This window comes from Malaclemys terrapin, chromosome 23 (assembly GCF_027887155.1).
Source record: "Malaclemys terrapin pileata isolate rMalTer1 chromosome 23, rMalTer1.hap1, whole genome shotgun sequence".
In the NCBI taxonomy this organism is placed as follows: Eukaryota; Metazoa; Chordata; order Testudines; family Emydidae; genus Malaclemys; species Malaclemys terrapin.
Window position 1 is genome coordinate 663,028 of NC_071527.1, and position 24,014 is coordinate 687,041.

The 24,014-nt window shown below is 44.7% G+C and overlaps 2 protein-coding genes across 3 annotated transcripts; both read right to left on the reverse strand.

The window, feature by feature from the left end:
- Nucleotides 1-1,045: 1,045 nt before the first annotated feature.
- Nucleotides 1,046-11,366, reverse strand: TMPRSS12 (transmembrane serine protease 12). Of its 2 annotated transcripts, XM_054012547.1 has the most exons (5): nucleotides 11,261-11,366; nucleotides 8,393-8,591; nucleotides 6,799-7,070; nucleotides 4,701-4,843; nucleotides 1,046-1,845 (listed from the first exon to the last, which is right to left on the reverse strand). In XM_054012547.1, the coding sequence occupies exons 1-5, from the start codon at nucleotides 11,340-11,342 to the stop codon at nucleotides 1,561-1,563; spliced, it is 981 nt and encodes a 326-aa protein (XP_053868522.1). In that variant the 5' UTR covers nucleotides 11,343-11,366; the 3' UTR covers nucleotides 1,046-1,560. The 2 variants fall into 2 exon arrangements, with proteins under 2 accessions (XP_053868522.1, XP_053868523.1); XM_054012548.1 differs by lacking the exon at nucleotides 1,046-1,845 and having other exon boundaries at nucleotides 4,758-6,637.
- Nucleotides 11,367-12,876: 1,510 nt separating this feature from the next.
- LOC128828149 (putative methyltransferase-like protein 7A) lies at nucleotides 12,877-18,031 on the reverse strand. The gene is made up of 2 exons (XM_054012556.1): nucleotides 17,255-18,031; nucleotides 12,877-15,961 (listed from the first exon to the last, which is right to left on the reverse strand). Exons 1-2 carry the CDS (start codon nucleotides 17,756-17,758, stop codon nucleotides 15,725-15,727), a joined length of 741 nt encoding a protein of 246 aa, XP_053868531.1. The 5' UTR covers nucleotides 17,759-18,031; the 3' UTR covers nucleotides 12,877-15,724.
- Between the last annotated feature and the right edge of the window lie 5,983 nt (nucleotides 18,032-24,014).

Consider the following 24,014-nt stretch of genomic DNA (forward strand, 5'->3'; position numbering starts at 1 on the left):
TTCTGTATACTTTTTGCATAGTTCCTGTCACAGATACTGCAATCCTATGCAGTATCTTTGGGGACCACTGTATTGAATTTATGAATGGTTTTATCTTATTGTGTTCTGCTCCATGGGGGAGGGTTATCACAGCTCCTCCAGGAACTAAAAACAGTGGAGGGTAATGACCCTGGGGATTGTAAGCAACTCCAGAGAACCACCGCCCCATGGGGTGTTTGGATATACTGATTAAAACTGGGTTTTCCAGAGAGATAAAGAGCTGAGTTTGAACTGACTCAGGGCCTTCACTTTGGTTCAGCAAACAGAACCTTCTGTGTAAAAGAGGCCAGAACCCTCATGGAGGAGCTGGAAAGACTGGCTTACAAGGGCCCCATAAAACTGATGGGTGACCTTTGGTAAGGTTTTAACATACATACAGGAACTATTATCGGTTTGTACACATTTTCTCTGTATGCTCTTTTGTTCTTACAATAAATGTACTCTGCTGAGAAAGAGCTGTGTAGTACCTGGTAAAAATGCTGTCACTGTCCTCCGAGAGAAGGCACAGCCCAGGTGCTGGCCTTTAGGCAGACTGACTTGCTGGGAATATCACAGTATATGATGGGAGTCTGCAGCCCTAAACCCCCCAATAAGAAGGGGGTGGGACAAGGGGTCCCTGCCCAGAGACAGCTGGCAGCTGGAGACCTGATTGGGCATGCCTGGAGTGGACCACACAGGGGGGGAAACAGGTGAAGTTCCCTTGGAAGTCAGACTGTTCCCACTGCAGTCTGTTAAACATTTCCCCGTTTGTGTCAGTCTCAGAGAGAACAAAACAGAAAAGTATGATTGGAAAATCACAAACACTTTTAGGGGACTTGGACATATGTATTTACCTGAAACTACTTTTAACAATTATTAGCTAGATTTCAAGTTGATGGGACTGTCCTTTTAACTCGAAACCATTTCTATAGAACTCTACTGACAGACTATTCTGGTGCACAAACATGCCAGGACATGAAACAGTTAAATTGTTTTTTCCACAAACAAAACAAAATCTGTATCTATCTGGGTGGAAAATACATTTTATTTTAAAGATCCTAAGATGTTACAATATTGAAAAATCACTTACATGACAATGTCCCTTTAAACCTAGAACAGAATACACATTATGATTTGCTTAAATTATAAATTGTCTGCTTTACCTTAACAAACAAGGGACTGCTATGCTGTGCCAGCCAACCACTGTAATGCACATTTTCTTTAATGGTCCTTTATTTAATGAACAACAACTATAACCTTATAACAACGTTCTCTAAAACGGTGGTTTTCATCATGCTTGTAAAGTTCAAGCCCCACAGAATATACTAATGCAATTGTACGGTATCTTTCTCTATTGTGCATAGTTTTTACTTATGATACCTGTGATAGTTAAAAAAATGCTTTATTACAGGCTGTGTACATAGGTGAGTTATCTAGATAAAAGAAAAAAACATGCCTTTTACTAAACAAGTAGCATTTACACACATTCATTAAGGATACTTATTCATAAAAATCACGAGTGGCTGCCTGTTCATGCAGAGTTCAAGTGGCAATCTCAAAGAGGCCTCTGAAGTCTCTAGTACAACCAAATGATGTATGTGTCCACCCCACAGTCAAGAGAATCAGAGCACGTGTAATGCTCAGGGTCCTGGTGGCTTTGCTAGCCAGCAAAAGACGAGCTTTTATCCACCTTTTATATCGAGACACACGTACATAGATCCCTGGAAGTTTGGGTCGGCCGCATCCAAATCCAAAACTGGTAATCCCTATCAGATAATATTTGCTGGTATCTAGGTGATAGCACACTAACGGTCCACCGCTATCTCCCTAACAAGAAAAAAATGACACCCCCCTGCATAGTTATTTCTAGTATTTTGAAATTCTAAGGCACAGACATTAGAATTAAGATTATAATGATCTAACTTTTACTAATGGTAAAAAGAAAACATTTATATCCAAAATATATGGATGAATCACGTTAAGTTTGCATCTGGTAACCTTAACCAGGCCAGACTATCATACCTACAGTAGGTTTCTTATAGTCTCTATTACTAAAGTTGTTAAACGTTTATCTCCTCCACCGGTCTACATTCTAGCATTCAGATCACCCTAAAGCTACATATCTACAAATTAATAACTGAATTTAAATTCAGTTATCTATCTAAATTATGCATATATGCAAGTAAGTGCTCTGTTCCACTGTATAAACAGTAATGGCTCATAATCTGACTATCAATTCCCAAATCACCCGTTCAAAGGAAGATTGTTGAAGAAGATAGATAGGATGGTAGACAGAATACTTGTGAATACACTGGCATCTTTATAGAAAATAAACTACTTGTCTTTCATATTAATGGGCCCAATATCTACACTCTAAGGCCCAAACCTTGAAGTCCTTTTGCAAGTTAATGCCCTTTGACTTGAATACTGATGGTAAAACTAGCATGAATCAAATCAAGTTAAATGCACCTTCTTCACTGAAGCAGTAAATAAGACCGTTCTTCAGCCTCTACCATATGTGGTACGTCTTATTACTTACATGTTCCTTTGATTGTTAAGTTTTACTATTAATGTCTTCCAGGTCCATTGTATCGGTTATGGCATGAATTGAATCGTAATCTGTTCTATGGAGAGGTACTGTCATTGTACAAAGTTGCATGCTGTGTATTCCATATGGAGAGCTGGTTACATAACACTTGCAGTGTAAACAGACCAGTACAGTAAGTATCCTCCATAAGACTAAGACTTTTCAGCTTGGAAAAGAGACGACTAAGGGGGGATATGATAGAGATCTATAAAATCATGACTGGTGTGGAGAAAGTAAATAAGTAGGGCCCTACCAAATTCACAACTGTGAAAAACACATCATAGACCATGAAATCTGGTCTTTTGTGTACTTTTACCTATACTATACAGATTTCACAGAGGAGACCAGCATTGCTCAAACTGGTGGTCCCAAACCAAAAATGGGGCATGGGGGGGTCTCAAGGCTATTGTAGGGGGGTTGAGATATTGCCACCTTTACTTCTGCGTTGCCTTTAGAGCTGGGTGGCTGGAAAGTGGCGGCTGCTGTCTAAGAGCCCAGCTCTGAAGGCAGCGCCACAGCAGTAAAAGTAGCAGTACCATACGATGCCATCCTTATTTCTGCACTGCTTCTTGCAGCTGGGGGAGGTTCCTGGAGGTGGGTCTGACCCGGCCCCGGGAGAGACCCCTGCAGGTGAAAAGGAAGTCCCATCCCACACCAGCCCTTCCAGGACCAGCAGCAGGAGCCTGACATATGATAGGAGCCCTCAGCCAGGGTGCCCCCAGGCCTGCCCCTCCCTGGCTCTGGGCCCAGCGCCCCTGTGCTCAGGAGTTAAAGGCGGCTTGGGCTGGCTGTGTGTGTGTTGGGGGAGAGGTGACCATGGAAACCCCCCACAACCACAGCACCCTGGGCCACCATAAGGCTCATAAGGCCAGCCCTGACCCCCCAAAAGTGAGGATCCCCCCCATACCATGCCACCCTCACTTCTGCACTGCACTTCTGTTGGTGACACAGCTGAGCTTTCAAGCTACACAAAGTTCTTCATCTAAGAGCTCTGTGTAGCTCGAAAGCTTGTCTCTCTCACCAACAGAAGTTGGTCCAATAAAAGATATTACCTCACTCACCTTGTGTCTCTAATATCCTGCGATCAACACGGCTACAACACTGCATACAATTATGAAATTTTATCAGTTTGATGCCAAAATCATAGTATTAAAACTTCGAAACATCAGGGCAATACCGTTGTGAAAATCATCACTACACACATAGTACATACAAATTATTTATAAACGATGGTAAATTAGAAAGAAAGAAAGAAAATATATATAGGGTTCTGGTGACTTAACAGTGAATCTTAGATGTTCATTTTACTAGTAACTTTTGTCTCATTTCCTCCTTTCTCTATTGCCTTTGCTGTATTTCACCATTATTCTCTAAGAGACATTGACTAAATGAGGGCCCATATATGCATAGGGCCAGATTTTCAAAAGAGCTCAACACCTAGCAGCTTCTATTGTTCTCAATGAGGGAGGGTGATGAAGGTTGGTGGGGTGAAGATTCTCCATTGATCTCAATGGGAGATGCTGAGTACTTCTGAAAATCTTGCAACTAAACCACTTTGCTCACCAACATGTATAGGTATTTCTTGTCAAACACGAAGCATGGACTTATATTAAATGCACACTATATTTATATAATATAAATATACGCACAGTTTGGGCATATATAAATATAAATATTAATATTATATATAATATTATATATAAATATATATTATTTATTATATTAATATTATAAATATTAAATATAATATATATACATAATACCTTTTGTATTTTATTGTAAGCTTTGTGTCAAGCATTGCATAAATAAACAATTTGTCTTGTTTCTGTTCTTCCTTCTTTCTGTCAACTTGGTCTTTCGTTCTACTCTGTATCACTGTTTTTGAATTCAGATTATTTTTCTCTAAAATCATCGTTTCCTCTTGTTTCTCTGATACCTTTCTCTCTTCTGACTTGACCTTTGTTTTCTGTTTATTATTCCTACTGTACTAATGCCCAAATCCTGGTCCCAATGAAGCCAATGAGAGTTTTGACTTCAAATTTCCGTGGCAGCAGGCTAGGACAGTACATTTACAAATAGAAAATTCCAGTCTTACCTGACAGCTATCGATACCTCCAGACTCAAAGCCAGCACAAAACATATTATTATTAACCATTCCTTCATACCATTCAAAACCATTACAAATATCAGAAGGAATAATGTCTACTTGAGCTTCTTGTAATATAGGTGAGCCTTCACCTGTAATGGAATATAGAAGATGAAACATTTTGCTACTACAATTGTAGCATTTTTGTGCAAATATTTTTCAGTTCAGTGGGACTGCTCATGCTGAAAATTAAGAACATCTGACAATTTGGGGAATCTGTCTATGCAGAGTTTATGAATGCTATTTGGCTTTAAGAAACTGCTTTATCATTGAATGTCTGTGTACCATTTGTATCAAGGCTGTGTCACATATCTCCCAGACCAGGCACAATGGAAGAGAGTCTTTAAATCGTTATGGTTGCCCATTCAAATGGGCCAATGGACTGGCTGAAGCTAGGCGAACCAGTTTTCTCTAACTTCTCTGCAGGGGCCTGGGGCCTAAAGGAGTGGAATTTCCCCAAAAGCAGAACAAAAAGAAAAGGTTTTAGCGATGGGTTTTAAAAAAAACAGAGACTCAGAGTGAACTAACATGAGGCAGGGAATGGTGTACAGGCGTTCTATTGTTTAGTCTGGATCTATATAGTTCTTGTCTTGTGCTATCTAATGTGTCTATTTGCTTCCACTATCATGTCCCTGAAGAGGTAAACTGTAAGCCAGAGTTTCCTACAAGGTGGAACTCTGGAAAAGAGTGTGCTATGCTACTCAGGAGTCTGGGGGAGATGCAGTTAGACCGGGCGTTCAGCTCAGACGCGATGTGAGACAGAGGATCTATACCCTGTGTGGGCCTGGATTCTGCTGAGTCTCAGGAAGCTTAAAAGCATATGGGCCTGGAATCCAAAGACAGTAGCCTGGTGTGTCCAGCAGGGGGATTTTTACCATGGCTGTGACAACATGCGTAAGTCATTGCAGGATCGGGGTGGAGGTGTTGTTTGACACATCTGCCTTTCTGATTCTGAAGAAACGTGAGATACTAGTACTTAGACCTGAACACTTGCAAAGTGCAGGGGCCATGTTGTGTCCCACAGGCTTATCTGACCCCAGATGCCCTTGTATCTTCCCTTAAGGAGATAGCTCCACTATGAAAGTTACTACCTGTGCATACTGAGTCTGTGCTCCCTGGTGTTTAGACAGGAGAGGAGAGAATCCTGTGCAGACCGGCCAGCCCCACTACTCATTTGGAGACCTACATAGCCTCAGTCTTTCTATATCTAATTTACTGTTGCTAAGTATAACGTTTTTCCTAAGTGCTAATGTCTGGGAACTGAAACGAGACTCTAAAAGTCAAGTTCAGTTCTTCCTTCTATTACATTAACCCTGGACTAAAGACTACGGGCCAAACTATGCCCTCGGTTACACTTGTTCAGCCCTAGGTTGCCTTCAGTGGGGGTATAACTGAATTTGACTTGCAGAATGATTTCCTGGTGATTGATGTACATGGAAATTTGAACCCAGCTTGACTTTCAGACCTTTTTGTGAGTTTGAGCTGCTGATGGGTAGAAAAAATAACTTTTTACTTGTAAACTGAAAATTGTATATGAAAACACTGAACACAGAATTTCACAATGTTAGCAGAACTGCACTTTAAGCAATCAAGTTTTGTGCTAAACAGAGCATATTCCTTTAAGAGGGCTCAGTTTCACTGAAAAATACTGTCTTCATTTTGACTTTTTTTTTTTTTGCTAAAAATCATTCCTAATCCTAATAAACTGAGGCCCATAGGTACAGTTTTAATGGTATTGTTATTCCAGGTAATAACACTTTCATGCTTCATCAAATTCTTTCTTTCTCTGGATAAAATTAAGGCTGTAGGAATACATCATGGTTTTTGTAATTAAAAGGAGGTTGCATTTGGAATAAAGCCAAGGAGAGCATGAATGGCAGCAGTATCTAGGAAAGAAACGCCAAAAAGATGGTTTCAAAACAAAACCACATCATTTAAATAATGCCTTCACAGCAAGTAAGCTTGCATTACTTGAAATCAGCTATTTCTTGGATCACCAGTTAGTTTAATAAAAAAAAAAAAAAAAAAAAGGCAAGCAAATATTTACCTTTCTCTGAAATACTTCCCCAACCACTTATGAAGCACTTTGTTCGGTTGTTGATGTTTAGATGAATGTGAACAAAGGGTAAGCAGATGGGCTGAATATAGTCATTGTAGCTTACCGATTTATATAGTTTAAATAATGCAATATCATTTTCAAACGTCTCTATCCGGAATTCTGAATGGACAATAATCTCTCTAACACTACGTTTCACAGTATGTCTCTCAGGTCTGGAAATATCATGAAGGCCAATCACAACCTTCCAGTAGTATGGATCCCTAAAAGAGAATCAACAATTCATTTCTTACATCTGTAATACAATAAATAAATTACTTGTTTGCATTCTTTAAAATGTGTTTTGTTTTGTTGGCAGCTTATACACATTTGACAACATGCTTTAAAAATCCCATATTAAATATTTTTGGGACAAGTTCATGATAGAGAGAGCTGAACTGAGAACACAGATTGCCTCATATTTGACAAGGCAAATCCAGATCAATATTTTCAATTAATATTCAGATTTGGCTGCCCGGCTATGCCTGTGGAGCTCAGCAGTGAGTTGTTTAGGAGAAAAGATACAAACATATATTTTTTTATAGATATGTGGAATGCTTAGTGAAAGAAGCATGGAATCTTGACAGTAAAAGAAACAATAATGGAAACAAGATCTTTAGTAAAGAAGTCTAGAGGTGAGATTCTAAGAGGTGCAGTTCAGTACTCACGGCCAGGGAGAAGCAAAAGTGGGACTAAGCTATCTTTGCACCTTCTAGACTCTGGGCTGCTCTGGGGCTGGAGAGGTACGCATTGTAACTTAAGATCGCTCTGGGGGCCTATCTAAGGATGTGGCAGTAGATTAATAAGCCTCTTTTGAGGCGTTTACTGTACTGTAAAATGAAAGTTTAGCTTCTGATAGTCTTTTAGTATTTTCTAAATAAAGGTTTTACAACCTAGTAGAATAAAAGAGATGAAGTAGTGCTTACTTTAGAAAAACTGAAAAATCCCCTGCAATGTTTGCTACCCAAATATTGCAACATTTTGCTAGTGCAGTATAAGGTTACTGAACAGTAAAGCTGATTGGGGGAAAAAAATATTCCTGGAAAAAATTAAAACTTTTAGTAACAAACCTGAAAAATCTTGTCAGAAAACCTCAGTCCACTCGTAAGCCTGCCCTCTATGTTGGCACTGTTGATGTGGAGCCTCCAGCCCCAGCCAGGCTGGGGATGCAGAGACCTCCAAACACAATTACATTAGCTACAGACCCTCTGGTGGAGGGCAACTGATGGCCTTAAGTTGCACAGAATGTCTTAGGTGGTTCCTCTGAGCCAGAGTGGATTGCCAACACTAGGGAATATTGTGACACAGGAGTCAGGTGTTCAGTGCTCAGTAATTGTTCTACAATCTTAGAACCGAATCCATGCGAGTCTGGCAAAACTCCCACTGATTTCCATAGTGTAGTATCTGGTCCTCCATTCTGCTCAAGGATATGCTGATATGATTTAAAATGACGCTATAGGAGTTACAGGTGATGCAATTCTGGTCAATTATACCTTTCTCGCACTTAACTTAACAGAGTATTAGAGTATGAGAATTTAATACATACATTTGTCGTCTAACACAATGCGCTGCTGTCAGCACTGAATACTCATTAACTAAAGATCCACCGCACAGATGTTTAAATCCTACACCATATTGGTAAACTTGGAGACTAACTTGCCACGGCCATGCTCCGAGCTGTGCATCATGTCCACCTACGATCCGAGGTCCTGATATCATATCCACCAGTACCCGCTCTCCACAGGCTATAAAACAAAACACAATCAGTTAAATTGTTCAGATTGCAATATGAAGATTTTGTGCATTTCTAGTGTTTTCTGCATGGGTTTTACAAAAGGTTTACCAATGTTATTACAACTATTTTTTGCATTCCCATTTAGAGCCCTGATTCAGCAAAGTGCTTGTGTGTGCGCTTAAGTCCATCACTTCATCTATGTTTAAGTGCTTTGCTGAATAGGGATAACTTTAAGCAAGTGGTTGAAGATAAGTATGTGCTCAAGTGCATTGCTGAATCAGGGACTAACTGCCTTTAAAATATGTACAGAAAGTTGCACAAAAGTATGTATCGTAGTGGTGTCTTATATGATATTGTGCTTATATAATGTGACTGTACCATCAATTAATTAAAAAGTATTAATAAAAATAGTGCAAACTCTTCTTTAAAGCTATGCAAGAATTTTGAAATTATTTCAAAGTGAGAAGTTTGTGACTTTTAATATTATACTTTGTATTGATGTCCAAGGTCTTCAAAGAACTTTACAAAGGGTGGATAGTATTATCTGAGGTGGGGTAAACAACATAACACAGCAGGTCAGCAGCAAAACTGGCAACAGAATCCAGCTTATCTGCATTTCCAGTTCCCTACTCTAAACCCAACATTCCTGCCTTCTGTACTCACAGTATTTACTCTGGTGATGAAGCATTTGATCATGTATTCGGAGTTAACTTCAAGCTTGACCTACGGAGTCAGCTACCCAGGATACCTATCTATCTTAGATATTTATGTGGCCCCCATGACCATTGTATCTGAGCGCCGTAATGGATTTAGCATCACAACAGCCATGAGATAGGGTAGCACTATTATCCCCATTTTACAGCTAGTCTTAGGGAGCTGAGACACAAAGTGACTTGTGGATCACACATGAAGCTTGTGACACAGCAGGGAATTTAACCTAGGACTTGAATGGCCCAGGCTAGCACCCAAACCACTAAACCACCCTTCTTTTCCATACAGATAACAAATGTAAAAAGCATAGGTCCTGGAACCAGGGGGTTAGGGGTGTGGCAACACCCCCTGACTTGAAGTGTTTTCTATCATATACATGGTTTACAGTTTAGTTCAATGGCTCTCAGCACCCCTACTATACAAATTGTTCCAACACCACCGAATGTAAGGGGCTATTAGCATATGTTGGGATTCCCTCCGAGACCTTTTCAACTCAGCTTATTGAGAATACTTTGTCCGGTTCTGGGAGAACACTTCATCCAGATCACTGGGATCCAAAACACACAGTTTGACTCTGGATTTCATCATTCAGGTTCCTTTATTTGGCATGCAGCAAAGCTTGGCTGAGTTGATCAGCAACTTAACCTCCCAATTATGCCTCTGATCACGTAGGCCAGGGGTAGGGAACCTATGGCACGCCTGCCGAAGGCGGCACGCGAGCTGATTTTCAGTGGCATTCGCACTGCCCAGGTCCTGGCCACCGGTCCGGGGGGCTCTGCATTTTAATTTAATTTTAAATGAAGCTTCTTAAACATTTTAAAAACCTTATTTACTTTACATACAACAATAGTTTAGTTATATATTATAGACTTAGACAAAGAGACCTTCTAAAAACATTAAAATGTATTACTGGCACGCGAAACCTTAAATTAGACTGAATGAATGAAGACTCGGCACACCACTTCTGAACAAGGCTGGCTCCAGGCACCAGCTGAGCAAGCTGGTGCTTGGGGCGGCAGATTGTTCGAGGCGGCATTCGGCCCAATCCTAGGGCGGCACGGCCGCTTTTTTTTGTTTTGTTCCGCTCCGGCCGCCCTGTATGGGGCGGCGGTGCGGAGAACCAGAGCGCCCGGCAGGGCAGTCCTCTTCCTTCCCTCCCCGCCGACCGGAGCCCTCCTGGCAGGCGGCAGGAGGCGGTGCAGCGGGAGGGGCCGCGTGGCAGCGCCCCTGCTGTAGCCCTGGCCGCCCCCTTCTCTCTCTTTCCCGCCCGCTCCTTCCCTCCTCCCCCAGCCGTTCCCCCTGCACCCGCGCTCTGCCGCACCGCAGGTTTTTTTTTGCTTGGAGCGGCCAAAAGGCCAGAGCCGGCCCGGCTTCTGAAAGGTGGCCGACCCCTGACGTAGGCCCTGCTTGTGGGGACTTGACGAGTGCTGAAATCCTTTTCCGAACCACGTGAAATACTTTCGACATACCGTCTCCTACTTGAAGCATGGTACGCGCGTGACCCAACCTCACACTTGGGCCGAGGGGCGAATACCTTATGGCCCGATGCATTTGCACCCGTATTACTCTGGCACCAGAGCGAGGTGACGCAGCACAGGGGAGGTGGGGGCAGCAAGAAACCCACCAGCCCCCCCCCCCCCCCCAGCAGCAGCTGGAGCCCAGGCCCTTCCAGCACACGCCCTGCCATGGCGCTGTGCTTCACGGGGTATGTCAAGGATGCCCTGGAGACACAGGGGAAGGTTGTCGCACAGACTCATGGGCCATGAAATTCTTGGGGGGGGGGGGGAAGTCCTCTCTGCGCAAGCGCCGTCGTGTCGCACCAAAGCGCAAGGGGCAATGTGGCTCCAACAGTGGGCAGCGCGGGCGCGCGCAGCGCGGTCCCGGGGCCAGGCGGTGCCTGAGGCACTGCCCGCCCACGCCGCTGCGACGCCACCCGGCCTCCCGCAACGCCCAGCGGCGGAACCTTACTGCTCGTGGAGCTCCCGGGGCCGCCGCCCGCTCGCAGCAGCAGCAGCACCACCAGGGCGGCGGCCCAGAGACCCGGCCACATCGTCCTGGGAGCAAACAAAATGGCGGCCGGCTCTCGTCCAACGGTTATTCCCCGGGCGCCGGCGCGCGGCTGCTGGCCACGTGACCCGGGAAAGGCGCCATGCCCTGGTCGCGTGCTGCCGCGGTGGCGGCCATGTGGAAGGGGGCGGGGGGAGCGGCCCTGAGGAGATGTCAGGCCCGGTCGGAGAAAGGGGAAGGGGCAGAGTGTGGGGCGGGGGGGAGGAGGTGTGAGGGAGGCGGGGCAGAGCGTGGGGCGGGGGGGGAGGTGTGAGGGAGGCGGGGCAGAGCGTGGGGCGGGGGGGGAGGTGTGAGGGGGGCGGGGCAGAGCGTGGGGCGGGGGGGGAGGTGTGAGGGAGGCGGGGCAGAGCGTGGGGCGGGGGGGGAGGTGTGAGGGAGGCGGGGCAGAGCGTGGGGCGGGGGGGGGAGGTGTGAGGGAGGCGGGGCAGAGCGTGGGGCGGGGGGGGGAGGTGTGAGGGAGGCGGGGCAGAGCGTGGGGCGGGGGGGGGAGGTGTGAGGGAGGCGGGGCAGAGCGTGGGGCGGGGGGGAGGAGGTGTGAGGGAGGCGGGGCAGAGCGTGGGGCGGGGGGGGAGGTGTGAGGGAGGCGGGGCAGAGCGTGGGGCGGGGGGGAGGTGTGAGGGAGGCGGGGCAGAGCGTGGGGCGGGGGGGGAGGTGTGAGGGGGGCGGGGCAGAGCGTGGGGCGGGGGGGGAGGTGTGAGGGAGGCGGGGCAGAGCGTGGGGCGGGGGGGGAGGTGTGAGGGAGGCGGGGCAGAGCGTGGGGCGGGGGGGGGAGGTGTGAGGGAGGCGGGGCAGAGCGTGGGGCGGGGGGGGGAGGTGTGAGGGAGGCGGGGCAGAGCGTGGGGCGGGGGGGGGAGGTGTGAGGGAGGCGGGGCAGAGCGTGGGGCGGGGGGGAGGTGTGAGGGAGGCGGGGCAGAGCGTGGGGCGGGGGGGGAGGTGTGAGGGGGGCGGGGCAGAGCGTGGGGCGGGGGGGGGGAGGTGTGAGGGAGGCGGGGCAGAGCGTGGGGCGGGGGGGGGAGGTGTGAGGGGGGCGGGGCAGAGCGTGGGGCGGGGGGGGAGGTGTGAGGGAGGCGGGGCAGAGCGTGGGGCGGGGGGGGAGGTGTGAGGGAGGCGGGGCAGAGCGTGGGGCGGGGGGGGAGGTGTGAGGGGGCGGGGCAGAGCGTGGGGCGGGGGGGGGAGGTGTGAGGGGGGCGGGGCAGAGCGTGGGGCGGGGGGGGAGGTGTGAGGGAGGCGGGGGGGGTTGGAGGGGAGGAGTGGACAATAGGATCGGGCCTGGGGCACAGTTTGGGGAAGGAGGGGTTGAGTCTGTAGGGGGAGAACAGGGGAAGAGGTTATGGGGCGGGCGGTCTAGGGGGACAAAAGGAGAAGGCGCAGGGTTTGGTGGAAAGGGGAACAGGTGCAGCAGTGGTGATGGCTTGGGAGAAAGCAGGTCTATGGGGAAGGGTGGTGTGAGGGAATGGGGGTTGCCTTAGCAATTGGGTGCAACCCTTAATTGATTTCTGTGGATTGGGGGCAGGAGAGGAAGAGACAGGTGTAATTCTCCAGTAACAAACCAAAACCACACACTTTCAGTTTGAAAATTCCATGTTTTAATTTAATTTCTCCGAGAAATTGTTTCCATCAACTACTCTAGTGACTTTTTTCCCCTTTGAGAAATAATATGGTTCTATCATAGAATAACATTGCTACGGGACCACAACTTTTTTGAACAAAACACACCAACATTTTTCTTTGCAAAGATATACCTACTGCTGAGAGGAATAAGGATTTCAGTCCTTCATACATCACAAGAACTGGGCAGAGTAGCTACAGATTAGTGTTTATCAGTAATGTTCTCAGTAATTGTAGGAGAGCAAAAAGTCTTAACAGAGATCAAGATCGTGAGACACATGCTGCCAGAGCCCTGCACCATTTGTAGGGGTTTCAGTGATTATTCTCCCATACAAATACTAAGCAAGGCTTCCTGTTTTGCCTATAAGATCTGCTGCAATCATAATACAAAGGTACTATTGCTGCAGATGGGGGTGAAATCTTGGCCCCACTGAAGTCAGTGGAAAAAACACCATTGACTTTGTTAGGGCTAGGATTTCACCCAAGGAGAAATTGTATCCTTTAGACCTCAGTTTTGTCAGCATTGATTCACAGTATAATTTCTGACTCATTTGACTGGTTGGGTAATTAACAATATAAAAATATCACACAAAGTGGTAGACTTTGCACAGGCTTAAAAAATCTTCCAACATTCCAGTGCAGTAGCAAAGTTATAGTTAAATTGATTATACTACCACCTCAGCAATCTGAATGACATGAGATGTATTAAAATAGCTTGATAACTGTTACGAAAAGAGCAGGGAATGGATAATATTAGAGAACGTTGCATTCTCTAGCCAATACATTTTTGCAGCTGAATGGAGTTTATATGTTATTAGGGTCAAATACCTACCTACTAACCTATGGTGCGTAAAAGCAAACTATTAGTGCAAAACCAAGGCAGGAGAGAAAGGAGCAGGGCTAGCAAGATAGAGGGTGGAAATAAAGATGTAACTTTATAGAAAGCAATTCCCACCACAAGCTTTATTTTCACTCTTGTTTCACAATTGTCGTTTGGTGGTGAAAATAAACTAATGATTATCTGAAGGAACTTGCCAAGATAAAACGGCATATTTAGGAAGATATTTCCCTGAATAGTTAGAGAATAAGTATTCTTGGCCAGATGTTTATGTGATATCTCCCACTGTTGTGTTACCAGGGCAGTTCCACTGGCGATAACTGCTGTGGAAGCAGTAGTTTTCACCAGTATTTTTGCCTCTGTATTAGACTTGCTTTCAACAGGTTTAGATGAGACAGATCGTGGTAAAAATGCTAGTGCCCTATCTACACTAATGTACCTCTTTATTGCTGTAAGTGGGGCAGTGCACCAGTGAGATAGACTTCTCAAAAAAGGCTAGTATAGACACAGCCTCTCCAAGACAATGTTTTCCGCAATGTCCTTGTTGATAAAACTAAGAAGAAGGATTTTCCTTTTTTTTTTAGTGTCCGCCATGCACAGTGGAAGGGACAATGGTATGAAACACGTGGCCCAGGCAGAATTCTGGAACTTCCATTCAAACTGGAACTTAATATGTCCCAAATTATAGTAATTTACCTGCACACAACCGCCTACCCATAGAATATTTATGTCTAAAGACATCTAGATACTGGGTTTGTTCCTCATGGGATTGACTTCTGAATCAGAAATTTAACATGACAGAAGTATAGTCATGTTAGTATTACTTGTACTGAGATCTCAGGATTAATGTATGTCTTGCTCTTGGCTTGCTCTTGAGTGATCATTAATTACATGTGAGTAAATTAACTACAGTAACTCCTCGCTTAACGTTGTAGTTATGTTCCTGAAAAATGCTACTTCAAGTGAAACGATGCTAAGCGAATCCAATTTCCACATAAGAATTAATGTAAATCAGGGGAGGATGGTTAGGTTCCAGGGAAATTATTTTCGCCAGACAAAAGACTATATTTTATATATATATATATACACAGTATAAGTTTTACACAAACAATTTAATACTGTACCCAGCAATGATGATTGTGAAGCTTGGTTGAGGTGATGGAGTCAGAAGGTGGGCTATTTCCCAGGGAATGCCTTACTGCTAAATGATGAACTAGCACTTGGCTGATCCCTCAAGGGTTAACAAGTTGTTAATGTAGCCTCACACTCTACAAGGCAGCACGAATGGAGGGAGGAGACACAGCATGGCAGAGAGAGAGAGAGACTTGCATTGCCCCTTTAAATATGCTGACCCCACTCTAAATACACTGTCTTTTTAAGTAGATCAGCAAGTTCAGACAGCAGCTGCTGCTGCCAGCAAGCTCCCTCCATCCAGAGTCCTGTGGTGCCCCCCCCCATGCTCTGTGGAGATAGGGTACCGGAGTGGGGAGAGGGGGACACCCTGACATTAGTACCCCTCTTCTTCTCTCCCCTGCCCCTGCACAGCAAGCAGGAGGCTCCAAGGCAGAGGGGCAGGAGCAGCATAGGGCAGTGGGGGGGAGAGACAGCTGAACTACCTGGCAATTGATGGCCTGCTGGGCGGCTGCTGCACAGGGTACTTAGGGGAGCTGAAGGGGGGGTGCGGGTCCACCCTGGTTTCAAGCCCCCAACAGGTAGCTCCAACAGGCTGCTCTTTCTGCAAGCAGTGAACAAAGCAGGTGGCTGCCAAACAACGTTATAAGGGAGCATTGTGCAACTTTAAATGAGCATGTTCTCTAATTGATCAGCAACGAACAACACAACGTTAAGTGAGGAGTTACTGTAGATGATTTGTACAGAAGCAAACATAAGAAAGTGCATAGGTCACAGCACGGTGAGAATTATTTTATAGCATATCCGATGATATGAGACTGAACTGGAGACCAGTATAATGGGACTTGTATGTGCCGTAACTTTATTTCTGAAAACGTGGCCTGTTCAAGGTTTTTCCAGATCTCTCTTGTGAGGTAGCATCCATCAAACACAAGTTTCCAAGTTGGATAGTAGACTTGCTGCCAAAAATAGCTCCAGCTTGTAGGATCTGCAGCTACATGTTCTAAGAAATAAAATGCCCCACCCTAGGGAAATAAAACAATTTAGAAATATTTTAAACATGAAGGAACTGATATGCAGTTTGCATAACTTTTCTTTGTGCTCTTAAAACTCAGTTTCTGTTCTTCCTTTTCTCCCTCAGCAATTTATACACTTGGAATTGAGGCTTTCTTTGCATACATTTCAGTCAGTATCAAAATACTCCCTCCCTCCCCTCAAGTTGCTCTTTTAATCCTGTACATTTTAAAATAAACAGAAAATTACATATTTTTGCAGAGGTGTTTAAAATCCATATCAATAAGTTCTAAAAAGACAAAAGATGTGCTTGCTGGTACCTGGTTTCTTTAACTCTATTTATCTTTCGCAGTAATCAGAACTTTGTGTTTTTGTTAAGAGGAAAACTACTAGGATGTGGTTTTCAAAGGAGCCTGAGAGAGAGAGAGAGAGATGGTTAATTCCCATTAAAATGAATTGGGATTTGGGAATACTTAGGTCCCTTTTAAAAATCCCACCATTAAGGTTGAAATTCCTGCTCAGGAATGGAGCAGTTGAAAATCAGGACCAGGGAGTTTTAACCCAGATGGAATTCTTTACAGAAAGTTATGAGCAAATAAGGGGAATGGAGTTAAAGGAATGGTTATTTCAACCTCAAGGATGAGATTGGCACTTCTTTTTAGATGTTAAGTGATTTGTCCAAGATAACACAGCGAGTCAGTGGCAGAGCAGGAGTAGAACCTAGATTTCCTGACTAGCAGAACTGAGATCTCCTGTCTATTGGACCATGCTGTCTAGGAAAGCTCTAATATTTCACCTATAACATCCTAAAACTTTAAACTTCACTGACTTAATATTTTATCCATATCTGGTGTAGATAGAAATGACCAATCTTTTGATATCTCCCATGTAAAATTTAAATACTTTTTTTGGGTGGGGCCCTGTGTTAACCGACAAGATGTTTCACCATGCTAGACTGAGAATTTGCTTTTTTCTAAAAGAAAAATCCCTTGTAGGGAAAAAAATTAAAATTCTGCCTTAAATTGCATGTGTCCCAATTTCCACTGAAGTTATTGGGAGTTGAATGCACAAAACACAGTTGGCCTAAGAATAATGGGGCAAAGTGACCAGTATGCTCCTACTGCTTTGCACCTCTTTTGTATGCAATGTGGATATAAGTCCAATTTAATTGGCCAAATAAATGAGGTTTGTGGCAGCTTTGCATCTCCAGAGTGGCAAAAAGCTGAAGGTCACTGGAGAATCTGGTCCAGTGACTGTAGAATAGGTAATAATAATATAGGAAATATCTTTTCTTAAATACTCACGGCTCTGAGTACTCTCAAAACTTCTTTCAAGACATTCTCTATGCTTTGCACTGAGCACAGGACCAAGGTGCAAACCACTGCATCCACAGAGCTGTCAGCCACTTGGTTCAAGTCCTCCCCTGGGATCACTAGGAAGGGCTGAAACTGGAGGTGCTGATTCTGTGCCATGCTCTTGGAGAGACCGTGCTGGAAGTTGAGGGTTATGTCAGTGCAGGTAATTTTGCAGCCAGGTGGGTAGAATTGGAAGTTGGCGCCAGTGCCAGTCCCAATCTCCAGCAAAGTCAGTTCCCCCGAGGGGCCTGCAAACTCCTGCAGGTTGCAGAACAGCTCTTGTTTGTGCCCTGACACCCTCCGGTTGTAACTTGCAGTTAACTTCTCCATGAAGAAGGGAAAGAATATCTTCTTACAGAATGGGTCCCATATGCCCAGGAATGATAGCAGGTATATAGGCAGGGCAAGCAGCTGCACGCAAACACGGAGAAACAGGACCACTGCCTTTGCCATTCCCACTTCTCAGTAGGACTTGCCGTGAGAAGAGCCTGCTTATTTAAAAATAAGATCCCTTGAAGTTTAGGCAGAATGCAGAGTGAGTCTATGAAGCCGCTCTATTCACTCTTGGGATTATTTTCTGCTCTTTGTACTGATCTAGTAGGCAGCTTCTACAGCCAATTTCAAAATCCAGTGTAAAGGTCCTGGCTGAAACTTGAGCAAAAAAGACTAACTGCTCTGTTAGGAACAACTGAGGCAGGCTGGAAGCTGGTTGGTTATATGATGAACTGATACAGGTTGGATCCTGCAGTGTGGAACTTGACTGGTGCAACATGCTGGCAGTCCCTAAAGCTTAATGTTTAGCAAGTTTCGGATAACAGTTTCCGCCCTCTCTCTTAAAGCAACTCTGTCTCATTTTCAATGTTGTGGCTAAGGGTTTGTCTAGAAGGTGGGAGACCCTGGGTCCAGTCCCATGCTCCAACTACTCTTTATTATTTAGCCACAGGGGAACAGCTTCAACAGGAGAGACTGAGGGAACCCTATGTCAGAAGATGCCATAGCTCATTGGTTAGAGAACGCTCCTGAGAGGTGGGAGACCCCAATTCAAATCCTTTCTCTATTTTTGGCAGAGGGGGGAATTAAACATGGTTCTCCCACATCACTCCCATGCAATTGTGCTAACCATTCATTTAAAATTCATAAGGTGGCTGGCTCCTTCTGAATGGGACCTGATCTGGTAGGTGGTTTCTGAGCATGCCTACCAGTTCGAGCCCTGAACATGATTTAAATGGCTGAATTCCTGTTTTTCCCTAGTCTGTGAATCACTCTGGGGGTTAGGTAGGAAATAATGTCCTGATGCTTAGAGTGAAGCAGAAACTTAGGTGGCTTGGGAACTTTTACTCTGAAAACTTAGGTGCTGAGTGAAGTTAAGCACCTACAGCGTGTTGAGGTTTCCCTGAGACCTATTTCCACTCGGTTCCCAGAGAACTCTGTTTGACTCCAGTCTCAACATTCAGGTACTTTTATTTGGCGTACAGCAGAGCTACGTGGAGTTGATCAGGCTCAAACGTAGGAGGCGGGTATATAGTGTGTGCCACACATTCAAAGTTACACAGCAAACCTCTTCCTTTATATACATTTACACAATACAGTGCATCACATTTTGGGGGTTGACTTGGTCATTTTGTAGGAACCAATCCCTCTTCTACAGCATGTTCTGTCCATGCCTAACTTACTCTTCACTGCATCTTGTGTTCCAGTCTTCTCTTATCCATTGTTAGCTTGTTTTTAGTAAATGATTCTCTGGGTATTCCCCCTCTTATTTTAAGCTAGCTCAGACATTCTGTCTTTTAGCTTAGTGACCGGTTTACTTATCTTAGCACAAATGTTCTGTTTTCAGCCTTCTGATCTAGTTACCTTCCTAATCCTGTCTTCCAAGAAATGAGGCCTCCCCCATGTTTAATTACTCATGTTAAGCCAGGCCTTCACAGGGTTTGGCAAGAGTTTTGTGGATCACAGTGGAGCCAAAACTGGGACTTAGGTGCCTAAACCCTAGGTTTAGGCACCCACATTCCTTTGTGGATTGCACCCCTTCTCTATACACTGCTACCCCGATATAACGCGACCCAATATAACACGAACTCTGATATAACACGGTAAAGCAGTGGTCCGGGGGGGGCGGGGCTGCGCACTCCGGTGGATCAAAGCAAGTTCAATATAATGCGGTTTCACCTCATAGACTCATAGACTTTAAGGTCAGAAGGGACCATTATGATCATCTGGTCTGACCCCCTGCATGCTGCAGGCCGCAAGACCCTTCCCTGGACTCTACCGTTGAAGTCCCCAATCCTGTGTTTTAGTGACTTCAATTGGCTGAGACCCTCCTGCTAGTGATCCCTGCCCCATGCTGCGGAGGAAGGCGAAAAACCTCCAGAGGCTCAGCCAATCTACCCTGGAGGAAAATTCCTTCCCGACCCCAAATATGGCGATCAGTAATACCCCGAGCATATAGGCAAGAGTCTCTAGCCTGACCCTTGTTGGCCATTATGCTATTCATGTACCATTGCTTGGTTTTCCTTGGCTACTATGTTTTATCATTAAACCTATAACACAGTAAGATTTTTTGGCTCCCGAGGACAGAATTATATCGAGGTAGAGGTGTACTTTGCATCAAGCACTGCACCAGGATTCAGCAGAGAACTTGGGCTACCACAAAATTCTCGATGTGGAGGTACTGATTCTCAGCAATTTTCCTGAAAAGAAACTTCTCAAAGTTGCAGTTTGCAGATCACTCGGCATCCCAACAGATAGAACTGGAAGTTGGCTCCAGTGCCACAACTAATATCCATCAGCACCAGCTTCTCTGGTGTTTGTGAACTCCTGCAGGCTACTCCAGAGCTCCTGTTTCTGGTCAGACGTCTGTCTGTTGTAAATGATGGTGAATCTTTCCATGACAGGTGGGAAAAATATCTTCTTGCTGCAGATGAGGTTTCAGAGTCTCAGGAACAAAAGCAGATATGCAAGCAGGGCAAGGAACTGCTGTAGGAGCATAATTAGCAGCATTGCTATCAACGGAGAGGAGAGTTTGGACCTAACCGAGCTAACAGTGGTGTGGAAGAAATAGTCACATCGGATGCTGGGGGAGTTCTGTTTCTCTTTTGCATTTCTTATAAGCTGTAGTCATGGAGCTGTGCCAAAATGTACTTACCCCACATCAAAGGAATCCAGCTTGAGGCAGCTGTTGTGATAATGCCCTAATGCCAATTTCTTGGCTCCATTTTTGTTCTGCAGGAGATGCTATCCCAACCCCTTAAACTACAGAAGATATTGCTGCTGCCCCCAAAATCAAGCATGACCTTTCCCTGCATGGAAACGGGTGTTATTTTTAGTAGGTTGAATTTTTTTTCCAAAGCACTTTATAGCCTATGAAAGCTTATGCCCAAGTAAATTTGTTAGTCTCTAAGGTGCCACAAGGACTCCTCATTTTTATTAACTAGCTCATTCTCTCAGTGCTCAGGAGGGTGGTATATAAATGGATCAATGATGGTACAGTGCGGTAAGTGATTGGGCTTAAGGTCTTGCAGTGAATCAGTGCAAAGCTCAAAGAATTCAGGAGTCCTGGCTCTTCGTGCTTTCTGCTGGGTCACACGGTCTCAGCATTTTCCTCTTTTAAAACAACTCATGAGCAGAGACCAATTTTGGCATGTGTATGCAGACATTTATTTAAGCAGCACTTGGAACAGTTTCCCTCCGTGTGAACCAAAATCTAATATTTATGTCACATGCCAGCAGCCTGAATATTATTTATTTAAACTCGGTACTGTTTAAATACACACTCTGGACTAAAACAAGTTCCTGTTTATCTTATGTAACGATCATAACCTTTCTTACTCTTCCTTGACTTTAGACTACAATGAAACAAGATACAGCCTGGAGCTGCACAGACAAATAAATGAGAATTCAGGATAACTTACATTCCCATACACAGAGGGTTGGTTGGTTGTTTTTTGTAGATGGTCTAATCATATGATCCAGGAAACACTTTAGACTGTTTTAAGATACTGTGGATTTTGTTAATATGGGTTTTACAGAATCCTTCAGTATGAAGACTTGCTACGTAATGTAAGCAGTCTTTTCACTTCCATGAGAACATCAAATTATTAACATACAGGCTGCAAGAAGCCAATTTTTGGTGTCTGGCAGGTAGAAAATCAGATCATTGCCCTGATTTCACAACTGAAGTTGTGAAATCTCTTAAATAGATTGAGGGAGGCCATGCTGTAAGAGGGGATCTTTCTGCCTGTCCAGGGGGTGGGGAAGCAATGGCAGGGCTTTCCCTCTAGCAGTGATAACACAGCATCCAGCATGGCCAATTAAATCTGATTAGGTCTCCTGGGAGAGATCATTTGCCAAAGAAAAATATATTTTCAGTAAATTGTGTATGTAGTTGCCTGATTTTGCACCAAGTCAGTTCCATCACGCTCACCTCTCTGAGGGGGACTGGTGTAACCAGCAAGTGAGAACAAGAGGAAAAGGGGAAGAATTTTGTTTTTGTGGTGTATGTAGCAATATAGCTGTGAACTAGATTTTGTGATTCCATTTTCAGTGCCCTTCCCTTTAAATGGAAGCAGCTGCTCTGCTGGGAGGAAGGGCTGTGTGTCAATTCAGGATGGCTTTTACAGAGCAAGTAACGCATGCTTTCACATAGACTTTTAAATTTGAGCTTAGTTTTCCTTTAACTGTTGGTCTGCTCTAAAAGATAAATCAATACAAAATGGCACTTTGTGCCTCATTGTTACTAATAAAGAAAGGCTGGCCTGTCACACAGAGCCTTCAATTACACCTCTACAACCTGGTGTTTTACAATCATGCATTCAGCAGCAGCTGTGCAATGCATGAGTCACCAATGAGCTTGCACAGGTGTAACTGATTGGCAATTCTGTTGTTGATACACCAGATGGAATAGAATCTGTTGCTTTAGTTGTACTGGTTCTGTGGGACTAAAAATGTGAGGGGTTTGTCACTAAAGTCAGTAACTCTGACTGTAGGCATAGAGCAGATCTTTTGAGAAAGGCTATGTTTACACTCACCATTTAAAGTCCCTTTTTTGCACTAAAACCGCTGGAGCGTCTACACTTGTTAATGACTTTGCAGTGAAAACCACCTTCACAAGAGGCATATTGCTCTTACCGCTGTTCTTTTTGAGCTGTTGTGAAAGTGAAGACACGTTCTACCAGCGTAAATTCCTTTTGGCCTCTGAAGGATATCCCGCAGTTCCAAAAGTGACTGCTCTGGCCAGCATCTCCGCTGCTCTGACACAAGGTAAACCCCCTTTCCTTGTAGATATGGCAGGGAAAGCAGCTAGACAGCAGGGTTTTAAAAAAAAAAAAATGCCACAAAAGAAACAAGGAAGTAATAGGGCTGCTGGGACATGAAGCAGGGCAGCATGGGGCACTGAGCAGGGATCCAGAATGCCTTCTGCTCACCCACCCCTTCCCACAAGACCTATGGAGAGAGCTGCACTGTGGGATAGCTGCCCTATGGAAGTGCTGCTAGTGTAAACACTCTCTGACACCTGAAGAATTGGGTGAGTACACAAACCAACGCTTTACTTTCACTGGTTCCCTATCACTAGTGAAACTTACACCGCAAAAACTCCACAAGTGTAGACATACCCTAAGAAAGTACCTTTGTTTGTTTGTTTGTACACAGTAAAGTACATATTACTCTACTCTGCATCTAGGCTGAAAGTGGAGGTTTTGCTCTTTTTCATGAACTGTAAGTTTCAATATACATAAGGACGGCCGGACTGGGTCAGACCAACAGTCCATCCAGCCCAGTATCCTGTCTGCCGACAGGGGCCAATGCCAGGTGCCCCAGAGGGAATGAACCTAACTTTTAAGTGAATGATATTTACCAGTACATGGTGTCCTGCATTTGGTTATCAGCGTGATATCACTTGAAACAGAAGCCTTAAACTAGTTAAAAACATTTGCTAATGGGTCAGATTTTTCAAACTTCCTCAGGATTAGATTTTCAAATGCTCAAGTCGATGTTTGAGGCCAGATTTCCCCCCTTCCCCCCAAATATCTGAGCACCAACAATTCCCATTGTGACATTTATGTCCAGTTTTCAAAAGGGCTCAGCTTCCTGAAAGGTCTTAAAAATCTGGCTCATATTATTTGGGGATGAACTGATGGGTTACTTTATGTCTAAGTGTACTCATCAACTAGCTCTGTCTAGTCCTATGCCTACTTGAAGAAGGAGGTGTTGCTAGAGCAGTTGTATGGCAATGAATGTTTGAAAGAGCTCTGGAGATGGAATGGAAGCTGTAGGTTAATATGCTTGATGTTCATTGGTCAGGTACTAGGCTGTTTTCCAACAGACATGGGAAGCATGGGTGGTGTTGTTGCTATGGAACCAAGTGTAACCAAGAATTAGCCTAGGACTCCTGTACCAAAGTAAGTTATAATGTTGGTGTTAGCAGTTTGCAGCTATGTGTGGTGGACGGTGAGCCCAAGTGCAAGATGGACACCTGAGAGGCTCTCATCTCTGTATATACAGGTGATGCATGTAAACCATTCCTGAAACAGGTTGTGTTTGGCTTTGTGTATTTGCCAGTTTTGCATCTGATATTTGCTGAATTATGTAACTGCAGCCAAGGAAGGTGTGATCTGCAGAAAGGAAGATGATTAGGGGTGGGATTTTTTTATCTCTTCCTTGGGCCTTGATTGCTGTTTTTGGTGAGCCCTGTACATGATTAAGTAGATGA